Source organism: Psammomys obesus, unplaced genomic scaffold, assembly GCF_907164565.1.
Source record: "Psammomys obesus unplaced genomic scaffold, mPsaObe1.curated_primary_1811, whole genome shotgun sequence".
Classification (NCBI taxonomy): domain Eukaryota; kingdom Metazoa; phylum Chordata; class Mammalia; order Rodentia; family Muridae; genus Psammomys; species Psammomys obesus.
This window is the reverse complement of record NW_026587216.1, coordinates 25,122,499-25,148,143: the sequence shown is the minus strand read 5'-3', so window position 1 is coordinate 25,148,143 and position 25,645 is coordinate 25,122,499. Positions and strand designations below refer to the sequence as shown.

Here is a 25,645-nt window from a genome sequence, read left to right as displayed (position 1 = left end):
ATATGGGAGAGGGTACCAGAGCAGCCAGTGCTCGGGGGTTTCGACAAATGGCACAAAAATGGCCAAGCCCCATGAAATCAGAGGTGCTTCATAGGAACATAAGGTTTAGTAGCTTTCATGGCTCCACCCACTTTTCCTTTATCAGGAAAATCAGTCTTGTACTAATGAAGGGATTCAGTAGAAAGTTACATTTCTTGTCCCCTTGCCATGTGACCAACATGTCTTTCTTAAACTTCCTTTACAACTTACTTACAGGGACTCTTGCATTTCTTACCATTTTAATTGATTTGGTACTTTGTGTATTTTACAAATATCAAATTTGAGCATGGCATTCTTTTCTCGCCTTTTCTTCCTTTTCCTAATGATGAAATACCAAGCCACAGCTCTGCACTCACATACTCTTTAGACACTTCTTGCCACAAACTAGGGTGTTCCAAGACTCTAGAAAGCACTAGAGTGTGACTGGAGGCCCAGGGTCCAGCATTCTTGAAAATCGAGATGGTCAGTAATCAGGAATACAAATACAGATGAGGTCAAGCGTAGTGCTTCCAAGACAACTTTTCTCTCACCATTTAGAGGACGACAGAAGTTATTTCTGCATTCTGAATGAAACTCACTGTCAAAGCTGCAGAGGAAGGTTTGCAGTAGAATTCCACAAGAGGATGGGAACATTGTATGCCTGTGCCTTCTAGAACAGTAACCACCAGCAACATGGAATACCTGAAATCTGATTTCTGACACTAAAAATTAAAACTTAAATCTCATCTAAATTCAAGTAGCTATAATGGCCAGTGGCCATGCTAGAACTAGACTATTACTAGTATGAATTAATAAAGAAAAATGAAGTTTCAAAAGTGTTACATACTAACAGTATTGGCCTTCCTTTACTGTATGTAAACATGGCAGCCATTTCTGATACACAGTTCCTGCTTTGGCTCAAATGATCTCCAAGGTACCACCTATAGAAGGGATCTCAGTGCAGTGGGTCTTGTTTCTAACCATAGGAACTGTGGTTTTGTTGGTGTTTCGTGATTTCTGTTATCTGCACAAAACATAAATACAAATGCATAGTATTATCTTTGTAAGTATCTGACTCATGTGACCCTGAATGTTTTCTCAAGCCCAGCTGTTTTGACCAGGATGTGTGTGTTGGAGAAAAGGAGGGTACCCTCTCCTCCTTCTTCTCCTTTTCCTTCTCCTCCTCTCTCTGTTCACACCTCCTAAGTTCTAAAGTTATACAAGTACATCACTGTGTCCTTTAGCAGGTTCCCTTTTTGTCATATTGATTTCTTTTTCTCCTGTGCTTATTTATAAAACATGTTTCTAGGTTTAGTTCAGTAGCAAAGAATAACAACAAAACTGCAAACTATTTTGTTCATGCACACACACATACATACACACACACACACACACACACATTTTGATCCTTTAAAAGCACCTGTAGGTCAGACTCTTGAATTCTTCTTCCTACTCCTTTCATGTAAAAACACATTCCCCTGACATGATCCCGGAAGAAGAATGTGGTGTCTGAAAGGGAAAATTATGAACTGTGATGGTAAGGTAACATTTAAGAAATTCCATCTTGAGCCCTTCATCCTCAGTGTGAAAGGCTCTGGAAAAAAAAAGTGGGTCCAGGGGCTTTCATATAGAATGTCTCTAGTTCATAAAATCATGATCATTAATCAGAACATCATTAAATATTAATTTACTTTTGAGATAAATGTCACTTTAAATTTGGAATCCTGCCTTTTTCTAAATCTAAGGAGAGCATTTTCATTAGGCTATATGGATAGAATGCACAGAGAAAGCTAAGAAGCTAGTAAAAATCCACTTCTTAAACTCACCTCTGGCTTAAGTTGGGCCCAACAAAATACTTGGCTTTCAGCATAATCGATGCAGTTTGCAATCAGATGCACACCGCTACAGCACAGCACTGTAATGAGAGCCTTTGTAATTTTTAATCTAAGGCACTTTCTTCTTCTAGAACTTTAGGACATTAGAATGTAATGCCTAATAGTCGACACTCAGTAAATATTTGTTGAATGAATGAACAAATTAATAAAACCTCAAAGAATTTAAAAACCAAACAGCAGCTAAAGTTGTGGCTGCCATAAATAAAGATATTATTGGAGAGAGTACCCGGTACTTTATTATTTCCCTTCCCTTGCAGTGAGGTGTTTAAATCAAGGGGAAAGCTTCAAGCCAACTTCAGTGTAATGATAAGTCTGTAATATCATCCGTACCTGAGCAGCACATGCCAGAAGCACAGATCCAAGAGCTGCAGAGCTGTGTGCAGTGGTCCTGTTGGTTTCTTGACAGCAATAGCTACTTTGCCCAATTTGTTCTCATTGAATTTAATGAACACTTAGCTGAGTGACACACTGCTTTGGGAGAAAGAATGGAAATGAGAAGGGAGTGATGAATCTGAACCAGTATTTTTTTTATTTGTATTTCATGTCCTTTTTCCAGTCTGACTATTACTGAAACAGTAGAGACTATAGAAAGCATGCTGAAGCCAGGATCAGCAATACTTAAGCTCAGCTCAGCAGTGTTTGTAGGATTAACTGTGTACTAATTAGTCAGTTTATTCTTGTTTTACACCTTTTCTAACTCACTGTTTTCATTTTATAATTATTTGTAAACTCAGGGATTGCAAGGTCTAAGTGAAAGACATAGGTTTGGGAACCTTGGCCTCTAGCCTTCATTCTAAATAACGCTTGGGGAGAGGATTTAGATCCATGGATGCTCTTTCTCTTCTACATTCATGGACTTTCTAAAATTTTGAACATTAAGAAAACAAATTTTGGGGTATGTCTTGAGCATAGGAATTGAATATTAAGGCTGAGGCTGGGAAGAGCAGGTAAACACCCTATTAACAAATGGACAGAGGTGTGGAGTTGAGACAGGCAGTACAGGGGGCCTGTCTGTAATAGCAATAGCTCTAGGATCAATGAGAGACCTTGCCTCAAAAAAATAAGGTAGAGACTGTGTCAAGTTTGACCACCTATTTTTATCAGAACTATTTTATAATGTGCTTTGAATATTAAAAAGAAGTCTTTAAAAATAAAGCAACACGTGAATTACTTACTCTAAGAAAGCTGGGGAATTGACAAGTTTCCAAAGAGAGTTCTGGAAATATTTTACATTGGCACATCCACACTGTAATAACTTTTATTAAAAATAAAAAGGGTGGAGAGTGATACAAAGAAATCAAATCTCTACCTCTGCACCCCCCAGACAAACTCAGAGACATACACACAGATACAAAGAGACACACACAGACACATCCACATAGATACACAGACACATACACACACAGACACACAGGAACACACACACACATATACAGACACACATATAAACACAAAAACATACACACACATAGAGACATATAAACACACACATATACACACACAAACACATATACACAGACACCCAAAGAGACCAGTACACACACAAACACATGAACAAAGACACATACAGACACACAGACACACACATAGACAGATATACCCGGACACACACAGAGACATACTCATGAACAAATACACACATACATACACAAATATACAGAAACACACACAGGAGAACATATTCACACTTATATAATACACACAGATATACCCACGGAGGAACGTGTATACACACATCACACATGCACACATACCCACAGGGTAATGATAGTGTTGCTTCTGAAAGACATATCTACTAACTTATGGTTATAGTGTAGAAGTTTTCAAGTTGTATGAACTATCGCCAGTGTTCCCACCTCTCTAAAAAATAATATGATGTAATAGATAAGAGTTGCACATGTCAGCCATGTCAAAGGATAGATAGGAAAGTATAGAAACTTAGGGATGGTTCTATCCTTTTCTGAATCATACATGAAGATTTGTTTCATATTGATCCAATCACCACCTTTCTTCTGAGACATCTAGAGTTCTACAATTCATAGAAAACCCTCAATGTCCTATGAAGTTGAAACTATGAACTCTGGATTCAGATACTGCAGCCCTTACCATTTGTGTCATTTTGTGTAAGAAGTTTGCCTTTCTGAACTTCAGTCAATCTGTTAGTAAACTATACTAACACTCACCTGTACATGGGTTAAAAATAAAAAAGAAGTCTCACTGTCAGAATTAAATGGAATAGGCAGAGTGGCTGCGCACAATGATCGCTTCGTATTTGGTAGATGATGAGAATGATAATTATTAACCAAGTTCACAAATCAAATGAGATCATCACTTGGGCTCAGTTTCAGATACAGCTCCAAGAATATCCCACCTTCTAGGAAATGTAAATTTTCCTTATGGACATTGAGATCTTAAGCTGAAATCAAATCCAAATTAAGACTCTGCATCTCATTGCCATATTTATTTTACACTCACATGCTCTCTCGTTGTGAGCCTCAGTGCTTGAGGCTTACCAAGGAGACAAAGCATGCTTTAAGATTCTACCATCACCAAATTTAGTCTACCAGTTTCCTGGAGGGGGAAATACATCATATTAAGTAAGAATTGCAAGCAGGAAAAGCATCCACCACCCTTTAATTTTATTCCTCCTTTCATTGATTTCTGAATATTTTCCCTGGTATAAGGCAACAATTCTCTATTTTACTGTTCTTGCCATAATTTTTTTCAACACTGTTTTTGAAATTATTTATTTCAAGACTGTATCATCTGGTACCAATCACATGAACTCAGGGCTTCAGTCAGTCCATCTGTGGTCCCTAATTTTCACATTTTTTATTTTAGAAACTGTTGATTGGAATTGATGAGTTCATTTTCTAATTCTCAAATGCTTTCATATTTTATTATCAGATTGTGCTAAATGCTGTTATTGGCAGTAATTAAACACCCCAAGGTTTGTAGATGCTAGTGGGTCATCTCGTCCATCTGCCTCCCCTATAACTATTTGTCATTATTGTAGAACCTTAGCTTTTCGTACAACAGAAACACATGGCAGATTAAGACAGGGGTCAGGGACCAGGAAAGGAATACTTAGACATTGCCTTATACAGTCAGATGCTTAAAAATGCTGTTACTGATTGGCCCCAATGATTAGAATGGCCAGAAAATATCATTCATACGGGATGGAGAGGCAGTAGTATCCATACTTCAGGGACCTCTTTCCTTTACTACCTAGTAGTGATAAAAATAAATAAAACCAAGCATACATGTACTTCTGGTGAGTTCTCATGTTTAAATGTTGTTCACTGAGATGATTTTCTTTCTATGGTAGAATCTAGAATACATTGACTTTCAATCAGAAATACAGAAAGGAAGGAGGGCTGGAAGGTAGGCCGAAAGTTGATCAAATGAAGGGAAGAGAAGTGGAGGGGAAGAAAGGAAGGAGAGAGAGAACAGAGGGAGGAGGAGGAGGGGTAGGAGAGAGAAAAAGGAAGGAAGGAAGGAAGGAAGGAAGGAAGGAAGGAAGGAAGGAAGGAAGGAAGGAAGACTTCTGTGATTTTGCTGTTTTCCTGAGTATGGAGGCACAATAATAGTCCATTATTTTTTTTTTTATCATGCCTGTCTACCTTCACTAGATTGTAAGTTCCATGATGTCACCAATAGTGGCCTTTATCAGTGTAGTTCCTCATAAATATTTGCTGACAGATGAAGAAAGGACCCTAGATGATGTATAGAATCATACAAGAAAAGCATCGTAACAGATGAGACAGACCGATAGCTTGCTGAGGTCAATGCTTCTTTCTGAAAAAGATACTTGTTTTGATCCTGAATAACCAAAAAGGGTTTGTCAGGAAGAGAATGTGGAGAAACACCTTTCCTACAGGAAGCCGTATTGGATTGGAGAAATGGCAGATAATAAAGTATCTGGAATGAAAGAAAATGCCTTTTAAATAGCTAAATGCAAAAGTTAATGTACCAACCACTGCTGTTGCAGGTGAAATATACCTGACTCTAAGAAGGCTTAACATGAGAAACTTACTGTATAGTTAACGAGGCCAGAGTGACCTCAAATGTCAGCTGTGGGTTGATGTCTGTGGGTAAAGATGGGGGGGGATGCTCTACAATTTTATTTTTTTTGGCAGAGAGAGAATAGCATGTAAACATAAATAAAAGATGATCCTGTGACTGTGGAGAGCTCAGCAGGTGGAAAGCTATGTTAGAGAACCACAACGCTAAATAGAGTTCAGGTGTTGCGGACTTTGTCTTTATTTTGAGAGCTTGGGAACCTGAGAAACATCTTTAATAAGAAAAGACCCAGAGCTGCTGGGAGCTAGGTCTGAAGTAAGCAGAGCCACCTGGGGGAAGTTTGGGACAGAAGAAGGTAATCATCAGAGAGACAGGAATGAGGAACAGAGGGAAGAGATTCTGTGAGGTACACGACTCTCTGTTGGCTGCAGCCGTTTCCCTTCATTTAAACGCATGATATATAAAAGGCAGGTTGGGGTTTCGTGAGAGTAGCCCTTCAAAACTCTCACTGACAAGGTAAAAAGCAAAGGAAAATGTGGCAGCATGTGATGGAAAGAGACTTGTCTCTGCATGGACAGATCTGCATTCTAGTTCTATCTCGACAGATGCCAGGTGATGTCAGCTAAGTCATGTGACCTTACTGGAGCCCAGAGTTAAAAGTTAAAAAAAAAAGGCGGGGGGATATACAATCTCTCTTCTGCCATGTTCTATGTTTTAGTCCCCAGACATAGACATATATTAAAGCATGTTGTAATGTTTATGTTTGGAGGGATGGAGAGAAGGCTTCTTTGTCAAGAGCATTCACTGTTCCTCCAAGGACCTGAATTCAGTTCCCAGCACCCATGTAGGATGGCTCACAGCATGCTGTAATCCCAGCTCCAAGGAATCTGACACCGTCTGGCCTCCAAGGGCGTACACACACACACACACACACACACACACACACACACACACACACAATTGGAAAAAGATCATGTAATAGAGCCCAATATTTAGGATTTGAGCCTTAAGAAAGCTATATTACCTGTCATGTGCTGGACTCTAGAAAACAGGAACAGAACATAATTTGGAAATGTACATCTACTACTAACAGGGTCCAACTGAGAAATATTGTTTGTGCAAAACTCATATTTCTGAATGTTGGACACTCATCATGTGAATTAAAGGAACCCAATAGCATGTTCAAACTCTACCCAAACTTCATAAATGTTTTTTAACTTGGTTTCATGGAGGATAACTTTGCTTTATGACAAACATCCAAATCGAGTATGGAATGTAAGCCAACCATCCAAGGAGTGGACTATACCATCCAGACAGAAGCCCAGGTAATAACTCTACTTTGTGATTGTTTTCAAAAGATTAGTGTGGGCCACCGCTTGCCGTCTCTTTTAGTGGCACTGAGCATCTCCTAGCTGCTTTCTGTGTTTTCCTCACACCTTTCAACTTTGGTTTTTTTCCCTTTACTCCATTGTGACTCTGACTTTTATAAAAAGAGACATTTGAAATATCATATTTCGGGGCCCAACAGAAGGACACACTCTCCATCATAATATCCCTACCTGAATGTTTGGGTGCTACTCTGACAGCTGAGCTTTATAGTGCATAAACAATTAATGAAAGAAAGAGGCCATGAATTTGAAAGAGACCAGGTCTGTGAATATAGAAAGGTCTGGAGGGAGGAAAGGAAGAAGAGAAATAATGTAATTCTTCTATAATCTCACAAAAGAAAAGAAATATTTTTAGAAGAAGCATTAACAAGACCTAAATGGAAGTCTAGAGCCTTGGTGCCCTAATTATAGAAAACACACACGTATGTGGGCTAATTCTTTAAATAATTTTGTATGCTAGTGAAGAAAATGGTGTCCAAATAAAATAGTTTATTTATAAATTTGGGGACGTCTGTGTTATTGAAGAATGCTCAGATTACATCCTCTATAATACCTGTCTTTCCCCTTCTCACTGCAGCACAGCGCATCCTGTGACCACAGAAGGGAAAGCTTTGGAGATCTATTTGAGTGCATCCAAAAACAGCATCACTTGTGTCAAGGATAAAAGTTCTAGTTTTTTTTTAAACCAAAGAGTAAATAGTTGTGCTAAAACTGGGGGTCATATTGATATGAGTGGCCTTTGATTGCAGAAGAGAGATGGCACCCTGTGCTCAGGCTGCAGTGGCAGCTCAGTTCTTACTGGAGCCTGACTTGCCAAAGAGCCACAGACAGTTTGGAATTCAGTAGTATTTCTAAGTTCCAATATCATCCTGGTTTACTCATTTTTCTTGGAATCCTTGAAAAGTTCTGGGAACTCCATTTAAAATGTATGTCATCTTGACATAAGAAGTTTGATGTAGGGGCTGGAGAGATAACTTAGCAGTTTAGAGTGCTGACTACTCTTCCAGAGGACCTGGGTTCAATTCCCAGTGCCCACATGGCAACTCAAGCTGTCTGTAACCGCAATATCTGACACCCTCACCCAGGCACACATGCAGGAAAAACACCAATGCACGTAAAAATAAATTAAAATAAAGAAAAAAATTTAAAAATATGATTAAAAAAAGAAATTTGATGGATTTTTAAAGTTGTTAATCATTTCAAGTTTTCTTTTCACTTTTTTGAGATGTTTTAAAAGATTTTAGCAGGGAGTGGATTTTCAAAAATGATTTCTTTATCATCTAACAGTTATTTTGTCTTTTCTCTCCAGATAATCTCACAGATAATCTTTGTGGCTTTCTGAAATAGAAACAGTATTACAAAATTCTACTCCTTGATCCATACATGAAATCTTATTTAAAAAACAACTGCATAACTAGATATGGAGCCTGAAGCTTTACAGGTCTCAAAGCTGTTTGCAAAGCAGATAACTGGCCAGCATGATACAGCCACACAGAACTGAAGTGAGGCATCCTGAGCCCTTTAGAGACATTTGCTTTTTGTAGTCACAAAATCACACACATGACCTACCCTGCCTGGTTAAACCAAGGAAGTGTCAAGTGTATGACATGATGCTAGTATTTTTGAGTCTGAAAAAAAAAAAAAAGAAAAAGAAATAAAAAAGAAAGAAAGAAAAGAAAACCTTCTCCTCAAACCTGGAGCCTGAAGCTCTGTAATTATGATGCCATGATCAGAAAGTTGTGTTTTGTCAGCTTTGGCCCTGAACGGGTGGCAGTATAATTCCACGCTGCTGCTGGGAGCAGTGTGCAGCTGTGTGAGCTCCAGTGTTTGTCCTTGTTTACTGTTTAAAGAGTCACTCTCTTCTTAGACTAACGAGGGGATGTGCGCTGGCCAACTGATCTACCACAGGCTTTACATTCAGTCGCTTCATCCAGGACAGAACATCAGCTGCCAAAAGAGAATATTCACTGCCATTTCATCTCAGACAGAAGTCTATATGTATTCATTTGTAATTGATCATTTACAGACACACACACACACACACACACACAGACACACACACACACATATCAATTCTACAGTTACTTAACACCTATAATTTATGTATTGAATCATTACATTTGATATTTGATTTATATACAAGTTGAATTACTTGATTAACTTTTATGGGGTAAAATTATTATGACAGACATAATTTCACATATAAACATATATGAGAAAACACAGTAGTCATGCACTTTCATTACTGAAATTAAAAACATAAATTTTATGAACACTCGGGGTTGGTAAGACACTCAGGGTTGGTTCCTAACCCAGAGGAAACGGACAGATTCATTATTAGAAGTAAAATTAACACGGCAGAAAAGATAACATAGATTAAAAGTGCCATGTTTTACGGTACAGAAAATTAACCAAACGCTAAATAAAATGAAGAAACATTTTTATAATTTTCAGAATGTAGTCTTGTCCAAGCCATGATAAAATTGAAGGGCTCTTAAAGTGAAATATGCAACCCTCCTTCTATTAGGAAGCTGGAACTGGGGGAAAAAATTTTCACTGATTTTGAAGGTAGTCTGAATTTGTCCCTGTTTAAATATGGAGACTGAAAGGAAGATGGAACAGACCACACAATCACAGCAACAGGAAAGGAGCAACTGGGTGTCATAGGAAGTGAGGACATCTTAGAAACCACAGTCCAAACATAAAGGTCAAATGCAAAAAAGCTCTGCCTGCATGGAAGCAGATGTTACGGCCCTCGGACACCATTGTATGGAACGCAACTTGGGACAGCAACAGTAGCAGCTGCATGAGGCCCCAGTTGCTAAGGAGGCTGATGCAGGAAGGCTGCTTGAGATTAAGTTTAGGAGTCTGAGAGCTGACTGGAAAACACAGGGACACTTTGCCAGAAGCAGGTAGCTCAATGGAGAGGAGGGTACCTTAGTAAGTGCCAAGTTCCTTGCTCAGTCTCCAACACCTGAAAATGACATCAGCTTGGTTTGCATATTTTTGTTTCCTCTGAAACAAGACATGCTCTCTTTATCTTGGAAGGTTTTTTATATTTAAAAGAAGATATAAATACAACTTCGATAAGCAGTGCAAATTTGAAAATATTAGTCTCTGAATTTGTGGCTGTTTCCTGGGCTGTGAGACAGGAGTGACATATTGGACTTATAAGAAGACAGGGATGGAATGGAAGCCAGGCGTATCATTTGTAGGGTGGTGGAAGGTGAAAGCTAAAGAGGAAAGGCAAGAGGAGAGAGCCAACAACTTGTAGACACAATGGGTCAGTGAACTTCCAAGGTTCTGTCGTCAGGGTTGGAGTGCTACATTTTACCTGAATTACCACCTTATTCAGAAAGCTTTTTTTTTTTTTTTTTGACTCTCTGAACACTTTTCACAGTTCTTTAGTTACTCAAGACCTGAAGTTTTTGTTTATCAAGAAATAAGCAGAGCATTCTGCCAAGGGTGAATGAGGAAATTTTACCACTGTAACAAGAGCCACAACAGACATTGTTCATTCTTAAGGAAACCAAATCAACAGGGCACCCTCTCACCCTGGTTGCACTCTTCACTTTGAAAAGAAGGCATTGGATTTCAATCTCTCTTTTATTTGTGGGATCTGTAATCAACACTGGATTTCTTATAATAGAACGTTCTTGATCGGTGAAGAAGACATTTTGAAATCTAAGTCTCCTGGCCTCTCTTCACTTTTCACTTGAGATCCCCTTTGTAAAGGAAAATTCTATGGAAGTCATGGTCATTAAACTCTTTAAGATAACTGGTGCCCCACGGGTGACTCTAAAAGAATTTTCTCTTGGTAAGAACGTTACAAGGTGATAGGTCTCACTCTACCCTTGATCACATAAGAAATGTTTCTATCAGAGTCATGTTGAGGTTCTATCATAGACCTCATACATGAGGCAATTAATTAAAACACTATTTATCTGAGGCAGAGAGCATATATTCCAAAAAGAGAAGCATTTTGTGTTTGTACTTGTGATGGCTGCTCATGGCTGTGAGATGGACATACTCAGAGAGAATCTCAGCTGAACAATAGTCTTCATCAATCAGATTGGCCTCTGGGCATGCCTGCAGGGTATCTCCTTCATCACTGATTGATGGAGGAGGGCCTAACCCATTGTGGATAGTGCTACCCTGGGTAAGTGGTCCTAGGCTGTATAAGCAAGCAAGCTGAACAGCAATAAATGAATAGCCAGTAAGCAGCACTCACTCATGGTCTTTACTTCAGTTTCTACCTCCAGGTTTCTGCCCTGGCTTCCCTCACCGATGAACTGTGATGTGGGGGTACACTCCAAATAAGCCCTTCCTACTCCAAGTCACTTTTGGTTAGTGTTTTGCAACAGAAAAGCAAAGTAGAACAGTATCCAAGGTTGAAGCAGTCTGGCCACACTGCCTGTTGTTCATGGGCACTAGTCAGAACTGTGTGAGTGGTTACAGTATTAGCAGGGAGAAGTCACACAGTGGAGGAGTCATCCGGGTTCACCACTGAAGTGGCCCTGTCCCTAATATTTTCATTTAATTTTGCCTGAGCTTGATGTTGCTGCTCATTTTAGTATATATTAAAATATTTACTGATATATAGTATATGCTAATATATATTATATATTAATGCCAGTAAGATACCAAATGTGGACTCAAATATCATTGTCAGCACAGTGCATACATTCTTTGAAGCTCCAATTCTCAGAAAAAGAAAAACAATATGAGACCCACAAGTACAGGCCTTAGAAGGCAAAAAGATAAACTAGCATTCATTTAATAAACATGAATGTGCTTTTGTATTATTCATTTTCTCTCTGTGGTTGAAAACCAAACCTCGAGATCTGTGAATATTTTTATGTTATTTAGACGCCTTTTTCTGGGAGTAAGGTCGTTAGACACACTGTCTCATTTACTTATTTGATGCCACCTCTTACAGAAGAAATATTATTCTGGTTTTTATAGAGAAGGAGTTCAAGCTCAAACAACTCTAGTTATTATTATAGTCCCTTTTTACTTTTGTAAAAATGGGAAATTTTTCTTGTTAGATATGAAGGAAGTGTGCATGAGGATGCTCAAAATATTCCCATAACTATGTATCTGAAAAACTCCCAATTCAAATATATTTGCTGCCCATGTCTAAAATACCCTTTATACTGTCCATCTACTTTTTCTTCAGAAGCCAAAATTACATTCATTCGAGAGGATGCTTGGCTTCCAGATGGAGAATTAAATTTAACTGCAGATGGTGAATCCTGGGGCTTGTAGGGATTGCTGTGCCTCTTACAAGAAAGTTCGAGTCCTGAGGACCTCTGGGATCTAAGACTTCATCACTTTAGTCTCAGTCACTGACTGTGAAACATGATGTTTTACATTTAAAAGGGTTCTGGGGGTTGGTTGCTCAAAGCTCTGTGATTTCCTGCCAAAGCACTCAGAAAAATGTGCACCACAAGGATCCTGCTGCTTCAGGTGACAGCAGAGACCAAGAAGGGAAAGACTAGCTATCATGTTCCGAACAGGTAGTGCCCAAGGGAAAAGAGATGTAAAGCAAAAGAAGACAAACCACATACACCCTAACATGCCCAATACATGCATAGCATGTACGCACGGCTGTATTTTAGGCACACGTCCCCAATAACTTCTTGTATACATTTTTTTCTGACCGTTAACTGCTTAATGGAAAACAAAGAATTGACTCTTTTTCATGTATTAAACCTCGCCAGTGTGTATGAACAGTGCTCAGTGATAAGGGCATAAAAGTAAAGGATGGGCTTGCCCTTGAGAGCCTGCAGGACACCATGGGACAGTTTAGTTAGATTCACAGAGTGAAAGACAAGAGACCTAGTTTCTTCACCTCAGAGGAGTATGTTGTGAAAGACCTTCAGGAGGAGGTAACATCTGGCCCCAGGCTTGAAGGGCCAGCAGTGTGGAGACCCCACTATGATCCACTGTGGACAGGCCAAGTTCTAGGACAGTGGTGTGTGCGTTGAGGGCTTGTGGTAACACAAAAGGGGAAGTCCCCTTTGCCCTCTCTTTTACTTTCGGTAGTTTTAGTTAACCATACTTGGAGGTTCTTAAAATCCACCCAGTCTCCTGAGTCATATACTCTGTAGATAAGAAGTGGTTTCCAGACAGTGATTTGGACTGAAAAGTAAGGTGGAAAGGATCTGTTAGGGCTGACTGGATTTTACTTCCAATAACAAAGGTGGCAAGGTCAAATCTGTGAGTCAACACGAGGGTTTGGGCCAGTTTTAATGGCTATTGGAGTGACACATACAGGAAGGCTGGGATTTAGCTCTGTGCCTTGGTGCTGGGGACTTGGGAATGACAGAAAGTGTAAGCAGTATCTAGGAGCTGTGGGATGGACTCTGGAGTTGCAGGAAATGCAAGGATCAGGTGCTGTCAGACTTTGGCTCGGATAAGTAGGGTAGGTAGGGGCCGGAGGAAGGTGATCAACTCGAAATGGCCGTTGTGAACAGGACCTGACTGTCTAGGTTGGAGCCGTAGGCAGTACAGCTGTGCCGGGGTTCTCTCTTTGAGGCCCTCATGAGCACCTGCGCTTTTCAGGAACTTGAGAGAGAGGACTCCGGTGACACAGTTGGGTCTTGTCAACTTCCGGGTGTGTCCAAATGAGCACACAGCTTCCTCTGCAAACTTCATCTTGTTGCTTCCAATCATTCTAATCTCCTACACCAGAGATTTATATCTGCAAAAACAAAACAAAACAAAACAAAAAAAAAAAAAAAACACAACCAACCAACCAAACAAACAAACAAAAAGACAATTAAAAACTTACCAAATTGTGACAATTGATTGACCCAGCAGCCCCGGCAGTGACATGTGAATAACCAAAAGCTGTTGCCTTTTTTTTCCCAGCTGATGAGGAGATGCCTGCTCCGGAGGATTCTTGTTCCAGCTGACCTCCCTCGTTCAGGACCCTGGGCTCTGTAGCCCTGTCCAGTTCAAAATGGCAGAGAAGGCCCCACCTGGCTTGAACAGGAAGACATCTCGGTCGACGCTCTCCCTCCCCCCGGAACCCGTGGACATCATCCGGAGCAAAACGTGCTCTCGGAGAGTGAAGATCAACGTGGGGGGCCTTAACCACGAGGTCCTGTGGAGAACGCTGGACAGGCTCCCCCGGACCCGCCTGGGGAAGCTCCGAGACTGTAACACGCACGACAGTCTCCTGGAGGTGTGCGACGACTACAACCTGAACGAGAATGAGTACTTCTTCGACCGGCACCCCGGGGCCTTCACGTCCATCCTCAACTTCTACCGCACGGGCAAGCTCCACATGATGGAAGAGATGTGCGCGCTCTCCTTCGGCCAAGAGCTCGATTACTGGGGCATCGACGAGATCTACCTGGAGTCCTGCTGCCAGGCCCGGTACCACCAGAAGAAGGAGCAGATGAACGAGGAGCTGAGGCGGGAGGCGGAGACCTTGCGCGAGCGCGAGGGCGAGGAGTTCGACAACACCTGCTGCCCGGAGAAAAGGAAGAAGCTCTGGGACTTGCTGGAGAAACCCAACTCGTCGGTGGCTGCCAAGGTAGGAACGCGAGGCCCCAGGCCGAGGTAGTCCTTCCCCCCGTGGGCTGCCTGGAAATGGCCTTAGTCTGTGGGAAATACTACTGTCTGTAGAGACAGGCCTGGACCACAGAGGACAGTCCTGATCGATGTGTATTACCGTGTCTCAGAGCCTATGAAGTGTTTGCCTGAAATGAAGGCAAATTTATGTTTTCCATTGTGCCTGCATAGAAACATAGCCGAATCGGAATTAGTTTTCTGTCACCTATTTTTGTGTTTGATATATATAATGCACGATTCTGTTTGTCTAGTTTTATCTAGCGCTTCGAGGGTGAGCAAAGGAAAAAACAATTTTCATGCCACATATCAAATGATGTGTTGCAGTATGAACGATACATGAAATATCGGTGGTTGATTCCTGATAGATGGCGTGGAGAGGGGTAGAGAGAGGAAATGTCATCCTATGAGTTTTCTGGTATTCCTTTTTTCTGTAAACACTAATGGCTACAGCAATATAACAGAACATGCGAGCTTTTTGACCGGAAATGAAGATTCTGCGGCATACATATTGAAAGTAGCTGACACAGATGATGAGAACATTGGTTCTTACAGCGTTTGGTTTGTCTGGGTTGTTTTCTGATTGACTTCTAAAAGCATCTTATTTTCTGGGCAGGATGTGCACTTTAAATTGAAAAAAAAAAAAGGCCTTTCCTTTATGCACAATGAGGAAATGTACCTTTGTGTAGGCGATCTCACTAGCTTCTTCTTTCCCTTTTTCAGTGATGAATCTTTGGTTTGCTCTTTCTTGTCCTGTATTTAGGAAGCAGATGTCTCACCCATGCGGTGTTTTGTTGGGGAGGCTATTGCTTTCGCCTGTGTTGAGTGTTCAGTTACATAGTTGAGTTCCTGGTGAAAATACGGCATGGATTTTGAAAGTGAATGAAATAGACTCTGGATTTAAGTGAGGACTGTGGGAGATTAAAAAAAAAAAAAAAAAAAAGACTTCCAGCAACAGAGAAACTAGTTAAGCTTACGCCAAAAGATCCAGAAGAAATTGAAATTGAACCAATTATGTGAAATTGAGCAGGTATATTGAGAAGACTTGAAGTTAATATGATTTATTTGATCACAACACTATTATTTCAAATGTCTATTTTTTTTCCTTCTTTAAGATTTCCTGGTGATGCTAAGATAGGGTCAGTAAAATGTTTCCCAGGCTAGGGAATATATTTGACTTTAAGGTTTAGAAGCAGTAGCTGTTCTTTGATTACTAAGAAGATGGTGCTGATAACGACTTATTGTAATGTATCATTACTTACCCTATGCATCAGTGATTATTTAAGCTTGCTTTGTATAGATATATACTTATAATAATATCTACACATTACAACACTGTCCTTCAGATTTTTATGTGGTTATAAATAGTATTTTTTTCTCTACATTATTAATGAGGAGAGATTTTGTTACCTTAAGGACAGTCACAGAGCATTCACCTTTACTTCAGTGCCCAGTTTTCCTCTTTGACTGAGCTTTGAAGCTTCTTTAAAAAGGCTGTGCATGATGCTCAGTGTAACCTGATGTCTGCTTCCACATGCTTCATGAGCAACAGAGCTTGCTATTTTCCTGGAGGGATTCTGGAGGATGGGCGCACCCATTCGGGTGTGTGTGGATAGTGTTTTGTGACTAAAGAAGGCACCATTTGATTAGATTTGCAGTGGGGTGACACTGCAGTCCTCACTATATTTTTAGGTACCCGGTACATTGGAAGCTTATTCACATGCTTGAAACTTGGGTGGAAATTGTGGGAATTGCTCTGTGTTCTTGGGAGGCAGAGGAGGCCAAGGTACGTGGGCCTGCAGGATTCTTCCTTACCCAGTCATCGCTGCTTCAGACATTTGGACTCGTGTTCCGTGTGCACTCTACCTTTAAAGCAGAAACTAGGGAAGATGTTCCCTTCCTTCCAGAATTTAAAAATCAATTCTCAAACATTGGGAATTTCATACCGATGAAAATACTGGTCTTTTTTTGCTTTTGATTTTTTAAAAGTATTTTTTAATTTGTCTGTACTGTTTCTGTAATAAGGTATAGTTGGCTGGGCGGAGTGGGGCACGCCTGTAATCCCAGCCCTCAGGAAGGCAGAGGCAGGCAGATCTCTGTGAGTTTGGTCTATAAAGCGAGTCCAGGACAGCCAAGGCTACACAAAGGAACCCTGTCTCGAAACAAATGAATGAAGTATAGTTGAGCATGGTGCTGCACGGCTATAATGCTAGCACTGAGGATGAGGAGGCAGGAAGACGGATGGCAGTCAAAATTACACCAGGCTGTAGATCTAGTTCCAGGAAGCCTATGCTGTGCACTGAGACTGCGATTATTTGCCATTCCAGCCGCGCTCCAAGCATGGAAGGAAACGCCTTCTGTCAGATAATTCATAATTGGTTAAAATATCTACTCACGGATACAGAATGAACATCCAATAATTGATTAGCAATTGCTCACCCATGCTGTGTGGATCCAGTATGACACACATAGGCACTACTGACCTGCCACACTTTATATTTGGGTATGAACCTGGAAGTAACAGTTTGACCCTTGGGGAACAGGCTCTCCACTGTCACGTAAGGAGCTCCTTCACCAGCTAACTTTCAGGTGTTCTAGAACAACAACAAAGACGGAGCAGAGCATAAGAACAATGTCTGTTTGAATGGCCTGTGTGTGACAAGTTAGCTTCCATGAATATGCACAGAAACAGTAAATTGTGATAGTAACTTTTCATCAGATATGACAGGACTGATAGAAACGGTATCTCTGTGCTCCAGGCATGGTTCAGTGGTGCAGGGGTGTTTAATCTTAGCACCCCAGTCAGAGGGAAGTGTCGTTTATCAGTTCTCAGTGGTATGGTATGACCTATGATCTGGCATTGCGGTGTTAGTTCATGTGTGTAAGATGGATTTTTATCTTCTTTCAGTCCTGCCACTCTAACTTGGCACCTAGATTCACCTTCATGTTGAGATACTGTCCTGACTTAAAATTACAGGCTGTTTGTGAATGTTGGGTCCAGGCACACGGACCTGAAAATGACTGGGACACCTTTCTAAAACACACGACATGGGATTAGTGGCTCTGCTCTCTTTTCGTAGGACTGTGGAAGGCCAAGGGCCAAGATTAACCCAATGCCAGTTTCCTGGGAAGTAGCTTGGAATTAGATTTGAGCCTGTACCTCTTCCAGACTGGAATAATTTAGTCTGTTTCCAGAGCATTCCTCTCTCTCTCTCTCTCTCTCTCTCTCTCTCACTCTCTTTTTGGCCTTTTCTAAAAATTATTTCCTAAAAATAGCACTGATAAGGGCTTCAGTTTAAGGGATGTTTAGAAGCTTTGAGGAAAAATAAGTGCTGTGCCCTGTAGTCTCTCAGGCTCGAGATGGAGAAGAGAGGCACAGAGCTGCCTGCATTCCGAAGTAGACCATCCTCACTGGATTCTCTTGATGTGTCTGAGCTAAGGATGTCAGTCCAAGAGCTCAGCACAAGCAGAGACTACAGCATAGCCCCCGCCTGAGCATAGGGGAAAATGGCTCCAGGACAGTGCTTGAGAACGGGCTGATCTCAGGCTAAGCCTACATAGGGAAACTGGGCTTGATGCAGCCCTGTCCTGATAAAAGCAGAATGCAGAAATACATTCCTGCTTAGAGGAACCAGACATCGAGAACCACCCAGCAGCTTTGTCAGACATGGCGTGGAGTCAGGAGTGGGTACTAGAGCTTGTCTGCTTCCTGATCAGTTCCCTCATTTGCATGGCCATCCCACCTCAGACACTTTCCTCACTACTCTTGAGTGTGTCTTCTTCCCCCCTCACCCTCTCCTCCCTCTTCAGGTCCTACCTCCCCTCCCCCCCACTACTGACTTTGACTCCTGCTATCCATCCTCTGCACGGCCATCATGGGTAGCATTTCCCAGCACAGCGTCTTAAGCAAGCCTGGACCTCCTACTTCTTGGAGACCCATGGTCAATGTCAACCTTTTCACTGTTGTGTTGCTCTGTGGGCAATATTTCCTTTAGAACCACACCTTCCCTTACCCCACTGTATTTGTGTGGGCCTTTAACGTCACAAAAACAGTAAACAGAAAAAAAAAAAAAAAAAAAAAAACATCAAAAGCAACAAAACCCCCAGAGCTCATCAAGGGGAAAGAATATGTAGCATTCTTATTCTTTTTGTAGTATCCCGATCAACTATTCTAACGCTTCCAATGAAAAAAGGTAGGAGAACAGAGCCACTGGCGACTGCTGTTTAGCTCAAGAATCGAACATCGCATGTTGACTTGTGGCTCTGTACAGCGCCAAGCTCTGTCCCGTGATACTCTCCATTTAGTTTGTGATGCCTCCCTTTGAGACCAAAACTAAGTGATAACAACCATTTGCATGATGAATGGACACAAAGGATGACCGATGCAGTGTTAGCACAGGCACAGCAATCTGCTTGCATCCCTGAACTTTTGTGAAGTATCCAGGTCTGTAAATCTTCCCTAGGATTGACAGCCGGCCTAAGCTGTCAGTACCATGCCAGTGTCTGCATTGGTGTTCCTCAGTCTCCTTTCTCCTTTTCTTTCTGTGTCCACTTCTCCCCTTTCCTTTCTTTATTCACATTGTTCAAATTAAGCCAGTCTGTGCTCTTCGGTAACATAGTGTAGGAGGGCAGAGGTGCCAACAGGAGATGGGATTGAACACAATGTGGTCAGGCTATAGAGGGTAAACTTGGAGGTTGAAGTCTTTATTTAAAAAAAAAAAAAGCATCAGCAATGCATCAGAGAAGTCAAACTCCCAGTTAAAATATGTGTAACAAAGAAAGCAGATGTGAGAAAACAACTTAATTTTGATCCAAATGTCTGTAATATTCCATTCCTTAGCTCTTATGGTCTGTTTCTAAATTCCACTTCTCTTGTTTTATTAGAAGGGCTGACTGGGAAAGGCCTCTCTGCTCGCTTGGCCTCATTTGATGAGGATGAGAAAGGCAGGAGGATAAAAGGAGCCCACAGCTCAGTCTTGGCGGACGTATGAGAGTGGAGCATGAGCTTTTGCAGCTGTTTGGGCTGTCTTTGAAATCTAATTAACAGTAACCCCTTATGTGTGTAAAGTCCTCTCTGTTGACACTGTAGCTTGTGTGATCACCTTCAAACAGCCCTCACACCCCCAAACACAGTGCCATAGAGCTGGGGATTTAACTCAGATCTTTATGCTTGCCAAGGAGAACTCTGCCAATGAGCTAGCCTGCACCCACGAATGTTCTTGAAAAAAAATACAAGAAGTAGTTACTTTTCATTTTTGTTTGTTTGTCTGGTTAGTTGGTTGATATTGCTTGTTTTGAAGAGAGCCAGTCCTAATTTTCAAATAGCTATTTTTTTTAAATCTCTTTTAAAAAACAAAACACACAACAACAACAAAAACCACATTGGCTTCCGTGAATTAAGAGAAAGCTTCCCGATTTCTTTCAAACTTGATTTTTAAACCTCAATAAGTGCTTATCATTCTCAAAGTTAATCTAAAAATCCAAGAAGCTCTTTTCACTCTGTTTAACATTATCAAAGACCAGAAAGCATTGGCAATATTAAAATGCCATGGCTTTGAAACGCTGAATAATAGCAGATTTGTTTTATTTCAAGAAAGAGATTTTATGAAGAGAATGGCCTGCTATTTTAAGACAGCATAAGTATTATGAAGAATGGTCACAATATTTAACACTCTCCACTTTGGAAGATTCTAGGAAGTCTTGAACAATATTTTTTGATTAACTGATCTTACTGGCACTTGGTTCCCCGGTAAAATGGGAAGAAGAAAGCCAATCCCAGCAAATGCTAGGAGTTTAGCAGGATGTGCCAGTTACACGTCCTGTTTGTGTTTAAGTGTGTTTTCTAGTGGAATAATGAATGCCCCAAGAGCCTGACAGTTGAGTGAAGGTGCGTTGATTCATTGAGGAGAATAATTTTATTCACATTTTCATAGCTTAGTTTTGAACATGTAAGAGAAGACACAAACATTTTTTTTTTCAAAACTGATAAACTAGCAAACATGGCATGGTTTAGAATAGAGACAGTCGTACTGACTTATGATATGATATAGATATATCAGTTAATTGGCCTAGAATTGAACATGGGAAAATGTTATTTTGAATATCCCGAGTTTGTTCCCTTTAATGATCCACTTTTACAGAAATATCAAGCATAAAATAAGCAAAGCATAAAATGACACAAACTAGATCTCTTTCCAGAGGATCCATTTATGACCATTATGGAATTCTGAATTTTAAACGTAAAGTATTGGATGTCTTATTGAAAGTCACAATAAATAATACACAAATTTAATCACCAGAGAGAAAAGTTTTAGATGTCTTATTCATGTTTGATTCATCTGTACTTCCAAACTGTTTTACAAAAAGACAGCTCACTAGAAAAACATGCACTAATTACTCAAATAAAAAAAAAACAAAAAAAAATCCAAAGCAAAAAAATAGAATTGGATATATTTTTAAATTGCCATAGTAATAAAATAGAGAATATTTTATTTTCTGTACAATGCTGTACCCAATTTGAATGAAAATTACAATCTTACAATTTTTATATAGATTTTAACATTCACATACAAAATGTGTACTCATGATTAGAGAAGCTTACCTCTCTGGCCTTAGTGACTATCACTAAATGATCCCAAAGATCATTCTCTTTTTTTCGGGTACATAATAAGTATTTATTCCATAATTTTCTTCTTTACCCAACCTTATATGTTTCTACACACTATATTCTGTTGCTTTAGGAAAGTAGAGAAAGCTGATTGTGATACTGTTTTACCTGTAGAGCTCTGCGGGTTCCTACAACACTAAAGACTTAAAGAACTTTTTTATTTAATGAAAAATTAATAATCTGTTCATTTGCCCTGGACCCAAACTTTCATGCACCATAAAACTCTCAGCTCTTCTTGTAGCCCATTTCACTTGAAATAAAGTCGTGTGGCTCTGCAGATCTGGAATCTTAGGGCAAACCAGTCAAAAAAGAATCTCCTTGTCACCCAGCCACCAGAATACCCACCTCTGTCTGAGGATAACTGTGCTTGGGCGAGAGCAAGAAACAAATACACCAAACATAATTCAATCCCAGAAAAAATATAAAGGAGAATATTGATTAGTAGTTCAGTTAGCTGAACTACTTACAAAGATGATAGCCTTGACAAGAAACGACTCCCTCCATTGTTAGACCATAATGATGCCAAAGGTGAGCAAATTTTCACCCTGTTAACACTAAAGCAATGGCTACTTTTATGTAAAGTCCACCCGGTCATTCTTTCTAGAAAAGCCGTTCTTAATGGTGACGCCATCTACATCACCCACTTGAACTGACTTTTACTGATGAGGCATGCTTTCAAAAATAATTAACAAAGTGAATCATGGAATTATTACTTGAACTAAAACTCTGTTCTAATGAAATCATAGCCACAAAGAAGTAAAACAGCTGACAAAGTTTAAATCATGGAGTAGACTGTTGTTTCAAGCGTTGATTTAGCATTGGTGATTTTCTCTCATTTGAGACTAAGTACAAAGTTCCTCAACATTCAACAGTTTTAATGTGCTGAGTCATCAGTCTGAACTGCATGTGATGTAAATTAAGCTTGGGTATGCCAGTGTGAGAGCAAACTTAGCTGGCTCCACAGCTCAACCCAATTTGGGGTTTCTTCTCCTTGTTGTATAAATTTAACTAATGTTCAACATTATACATAACAGGGCCAATTATATGGAATACTAGAAATTTATAAACCTTATGACATATTTATCATTAGGAACAGCCTAAATAGGCATGACAGCTTACTTGTAATCCCAGAACTTGAGAGACCAAGGCAAGAAGATCACAGGTTCAAAGGTCGCCTGGGGTCCACAGCTGCCGCGGATGGAGGGAAATGCTTATGCCAAGGAAGAAGATAAGAGTGAACAAAAGCTCCTGCTTTAAAATAAATAAATCAGAATTAAATAGTATACATGTGCACCCACTCTAGGTAGTCAAAGGTAGAATAGGGACTTTTTCAGATGCAGTCAGCCTTGAAATCATTCTTGTTTGCCAGTTGCCTGAAGCGAAGCTATTCCTGTGTGAGCAGAGATGCTCACAGGTCTGAGCACTGCACGTTTCATGCAGCATGTGGGTATTGGGTATGTCTAGCAACAAGGTATAGCACATCCTCCTTCTCTCTGTCTCCCCATGTCACCAGAACTATAGCTGAGGATGGCCCTATAGCTCAGAATCAGAGTTTAAGGACTTAAGGCTGAGGGAGCTCTGTGAATGTCGCGCCATTCCAATGCCACACATAGGCATTCCAGAATGAAGAAAGCAGCCAGACATGAACCAACAGAGAACTATTGTAACACGTACAAACATGGATCATGGGAAAGAGAAAGAGGAAGATGTTTGCTTTCATCTTGCCGGAGATTTTCTAGTAGGCACTGAAAGCTAACATCACAGTCATTCCGTACTTGGAACCATGTGCTCTTGATGTTTGACTGTGACCGTTTCTATGTTTAAGTTGACTTCTTATAAAATACATAAACTAAGTGGACATTGCTTGTCCTCTTTCTCCCTAAGTCACACCTTTATAGTTTTTATTAACCATGAAGTAAAGAAGGCCCTCTAGATATCCCCAAAGACAGTCACTGAAGTAGATATCTCTGTCCAACTGCAGACTCACTGCCGCTTAAACATGTCATGAGAAAAATAATTTCTCTGCAGGAAGACACAGTGCACTGGCACATGTAGTCATTTGTTTTAGTGTAGATTTGACTTTGTCATCCAAATAGAACAGTCAGCCCATTCAGACCATAACCTCCCGTGATAATCCGATCGAGCACGAAAATCCGTAAGACGTGCTCTAATATCCAAGAATAGAAAGATGAAGTGTTCTTATTAGTCTCCCAGGATTTTATTTCAGGATGTTAGAGGTCATTGCTGCCCTGGGTGTCACGATTAACTTATGTCTCATTGAGTCACTCCTGAGGCAACCACAAGTGTTGAGTGTCACTCCAAATAGATGCCACCCAAGCCTATGCCACAGCAGTACATACCAAGGACAACTGAATGATCTCAGCACAGCATCCTTCCTCTGCCTCAGGATATTTGCATATGAGAGGAAGGACTTCTGACCACTGTTATAACTCTCAATCAATAGAAAACCTTGAGTACAACTGTGGATATTGAACCACATTTGTCCTAGCTGGTGACATCCAAGCTATGTCCTCAATCATTTTTTCAGTTATGAACTTCTTCTTTTTTTCCATTTTTTAAATTATTTTTATTTTTCTTAATTACAGTTTATTCACTTTGTATCCCCTATAGCTCCCTCCCTCCTCCCCTCCCAACCCCACCCTCTCTCCCTCTTTCCTTCCCATAACCCCCCCCCCCAGTCCACTGATAATGGAGGTTCTTCTCCCCTTCCCTCTGATCCTCGTCTATCAGATCTCATCAGGAGTGGCTGCACTGTCATCTTCTGTGGCCTGGTAAGGCTGCTCCCCCGTCAGGGGGAAGTGATCAAAGAGCAGGCCAATCAGTTCCTGTCAGAGACAGTCCCTGTAGGAACATATTCTTTAGCATTGAAATTTTAGCATATATTTTCAAGTTACAGCCTTCTCTGACTTTACAGATTTGTTTGACACCTGCACTTTGCTGCCAGAGTGTGTGGCTTCAAACAGAACCTGGCTGAGTTAGGAAATACATCAGTGCCACTTTCTGTGATGCATTGTTATGACAAGATTTGTGCTGACGGGTTTGCTTCATTCACGCAGTGGGGATTTTTGCTTTGAGAAGCTAGCAGAGCCCCTGCATGGTATCCTGAAGGTGAGGAATTGATTATGTTTAGGCACACATTTCGGTTTACAAGCACACAGACATCGGTAAGCAGCGTTGCTTTTCAATGGCTGATCATTTGCAGTGCCGAAGACGGAGTGAAGTGTGTGCGCCAAGAGAGAAGATAAGAACAAGAAGTTGAGGAAGCAGGAAACCTTACATTTGCCATTTGCTCTGTTACATTTGCTCTGTCAAAAGCCAATACATTTTATTGTATTTCTTATATGAATTCTGTGGGTGTAAAAATTATTGTATTGCACAAGTAACATAATTGCATTATGAGTAATATTACAGTTGAGAAGAAAAATCTGTTTGGTTTTTTTTTAGCACTGGTCTTTATTTTTCAATTTCTTGCACAGGTGCCATTATAAATATTTCAAACACCACTAAACATCTACCATGTAATAATCACACAGAACCTATGTACAGATTAGTGTAGGTAGTTTAATTCTCATCAAACTGTGTTGGTGGGCATATTTTAACAATATAACCGGCATATTTATGTTTCCAAAGAAAGAATGATGAAGTTTTTCTTTTGTTCTTTAAAATGAATGAGCTTGAAGACAAGGTAATAGGTCTGGACTACTTGTGGGCCATTCTAACCTGCCTGTCAGGGGGCCTCGTGGTGTACTTCCAGTGTAGAAGGGATTGGTCAAGGCACTGTATTGCCACTAAGGAAAATTTGGAAAATATCTTAATATCTTTCTCACTACACTGTAGCCTAAGTAAAAATGCACTTTAATCACTTCCTGAGACTTTTATTTTTTCTGTGCCTGAGTAAACTCACCTCATCCTCTATTGCTCGTTAACAAACTACTTCTCTATTCCTTCACCTGAGCCGGATCTTCCAAATAAAGGAAAAAGAAACCTGTCCCTCCTCCAGGCCCATGCACAACCCACAACCAGTTAGCACTCAATTCCTCAAGAGCCTTCTG

The 25,645-nt window shown here is 40.4% G+C and overlaps 1 protein-coding gene across 1 annotated transcript in view; it reads left to right on the top strand.

Annotated features, from left to right (window-relative positions):
- Kcnb2 (potassium voltage-gated channel subfamily B member 2) overlaps positions 1–25,645 on the top strand; it is a 409,214-nt gene that overhangs the window by 11,185 nt on the left and 372,384 nt on the right. Inside the window, exon 2 of the mRNA XM_055603343.1 lies at positions 14,201–14,870. Within this exon, the coding sequence (XP_055459318.1) occupies positions 14,292–14,870 (579 nt within the window). The 5' untranslated portion in view covers positions 14,201–14,291. The remainder of the gene's footprint in view (positions 1–14,200; positions 14,871–25,645) is intronic.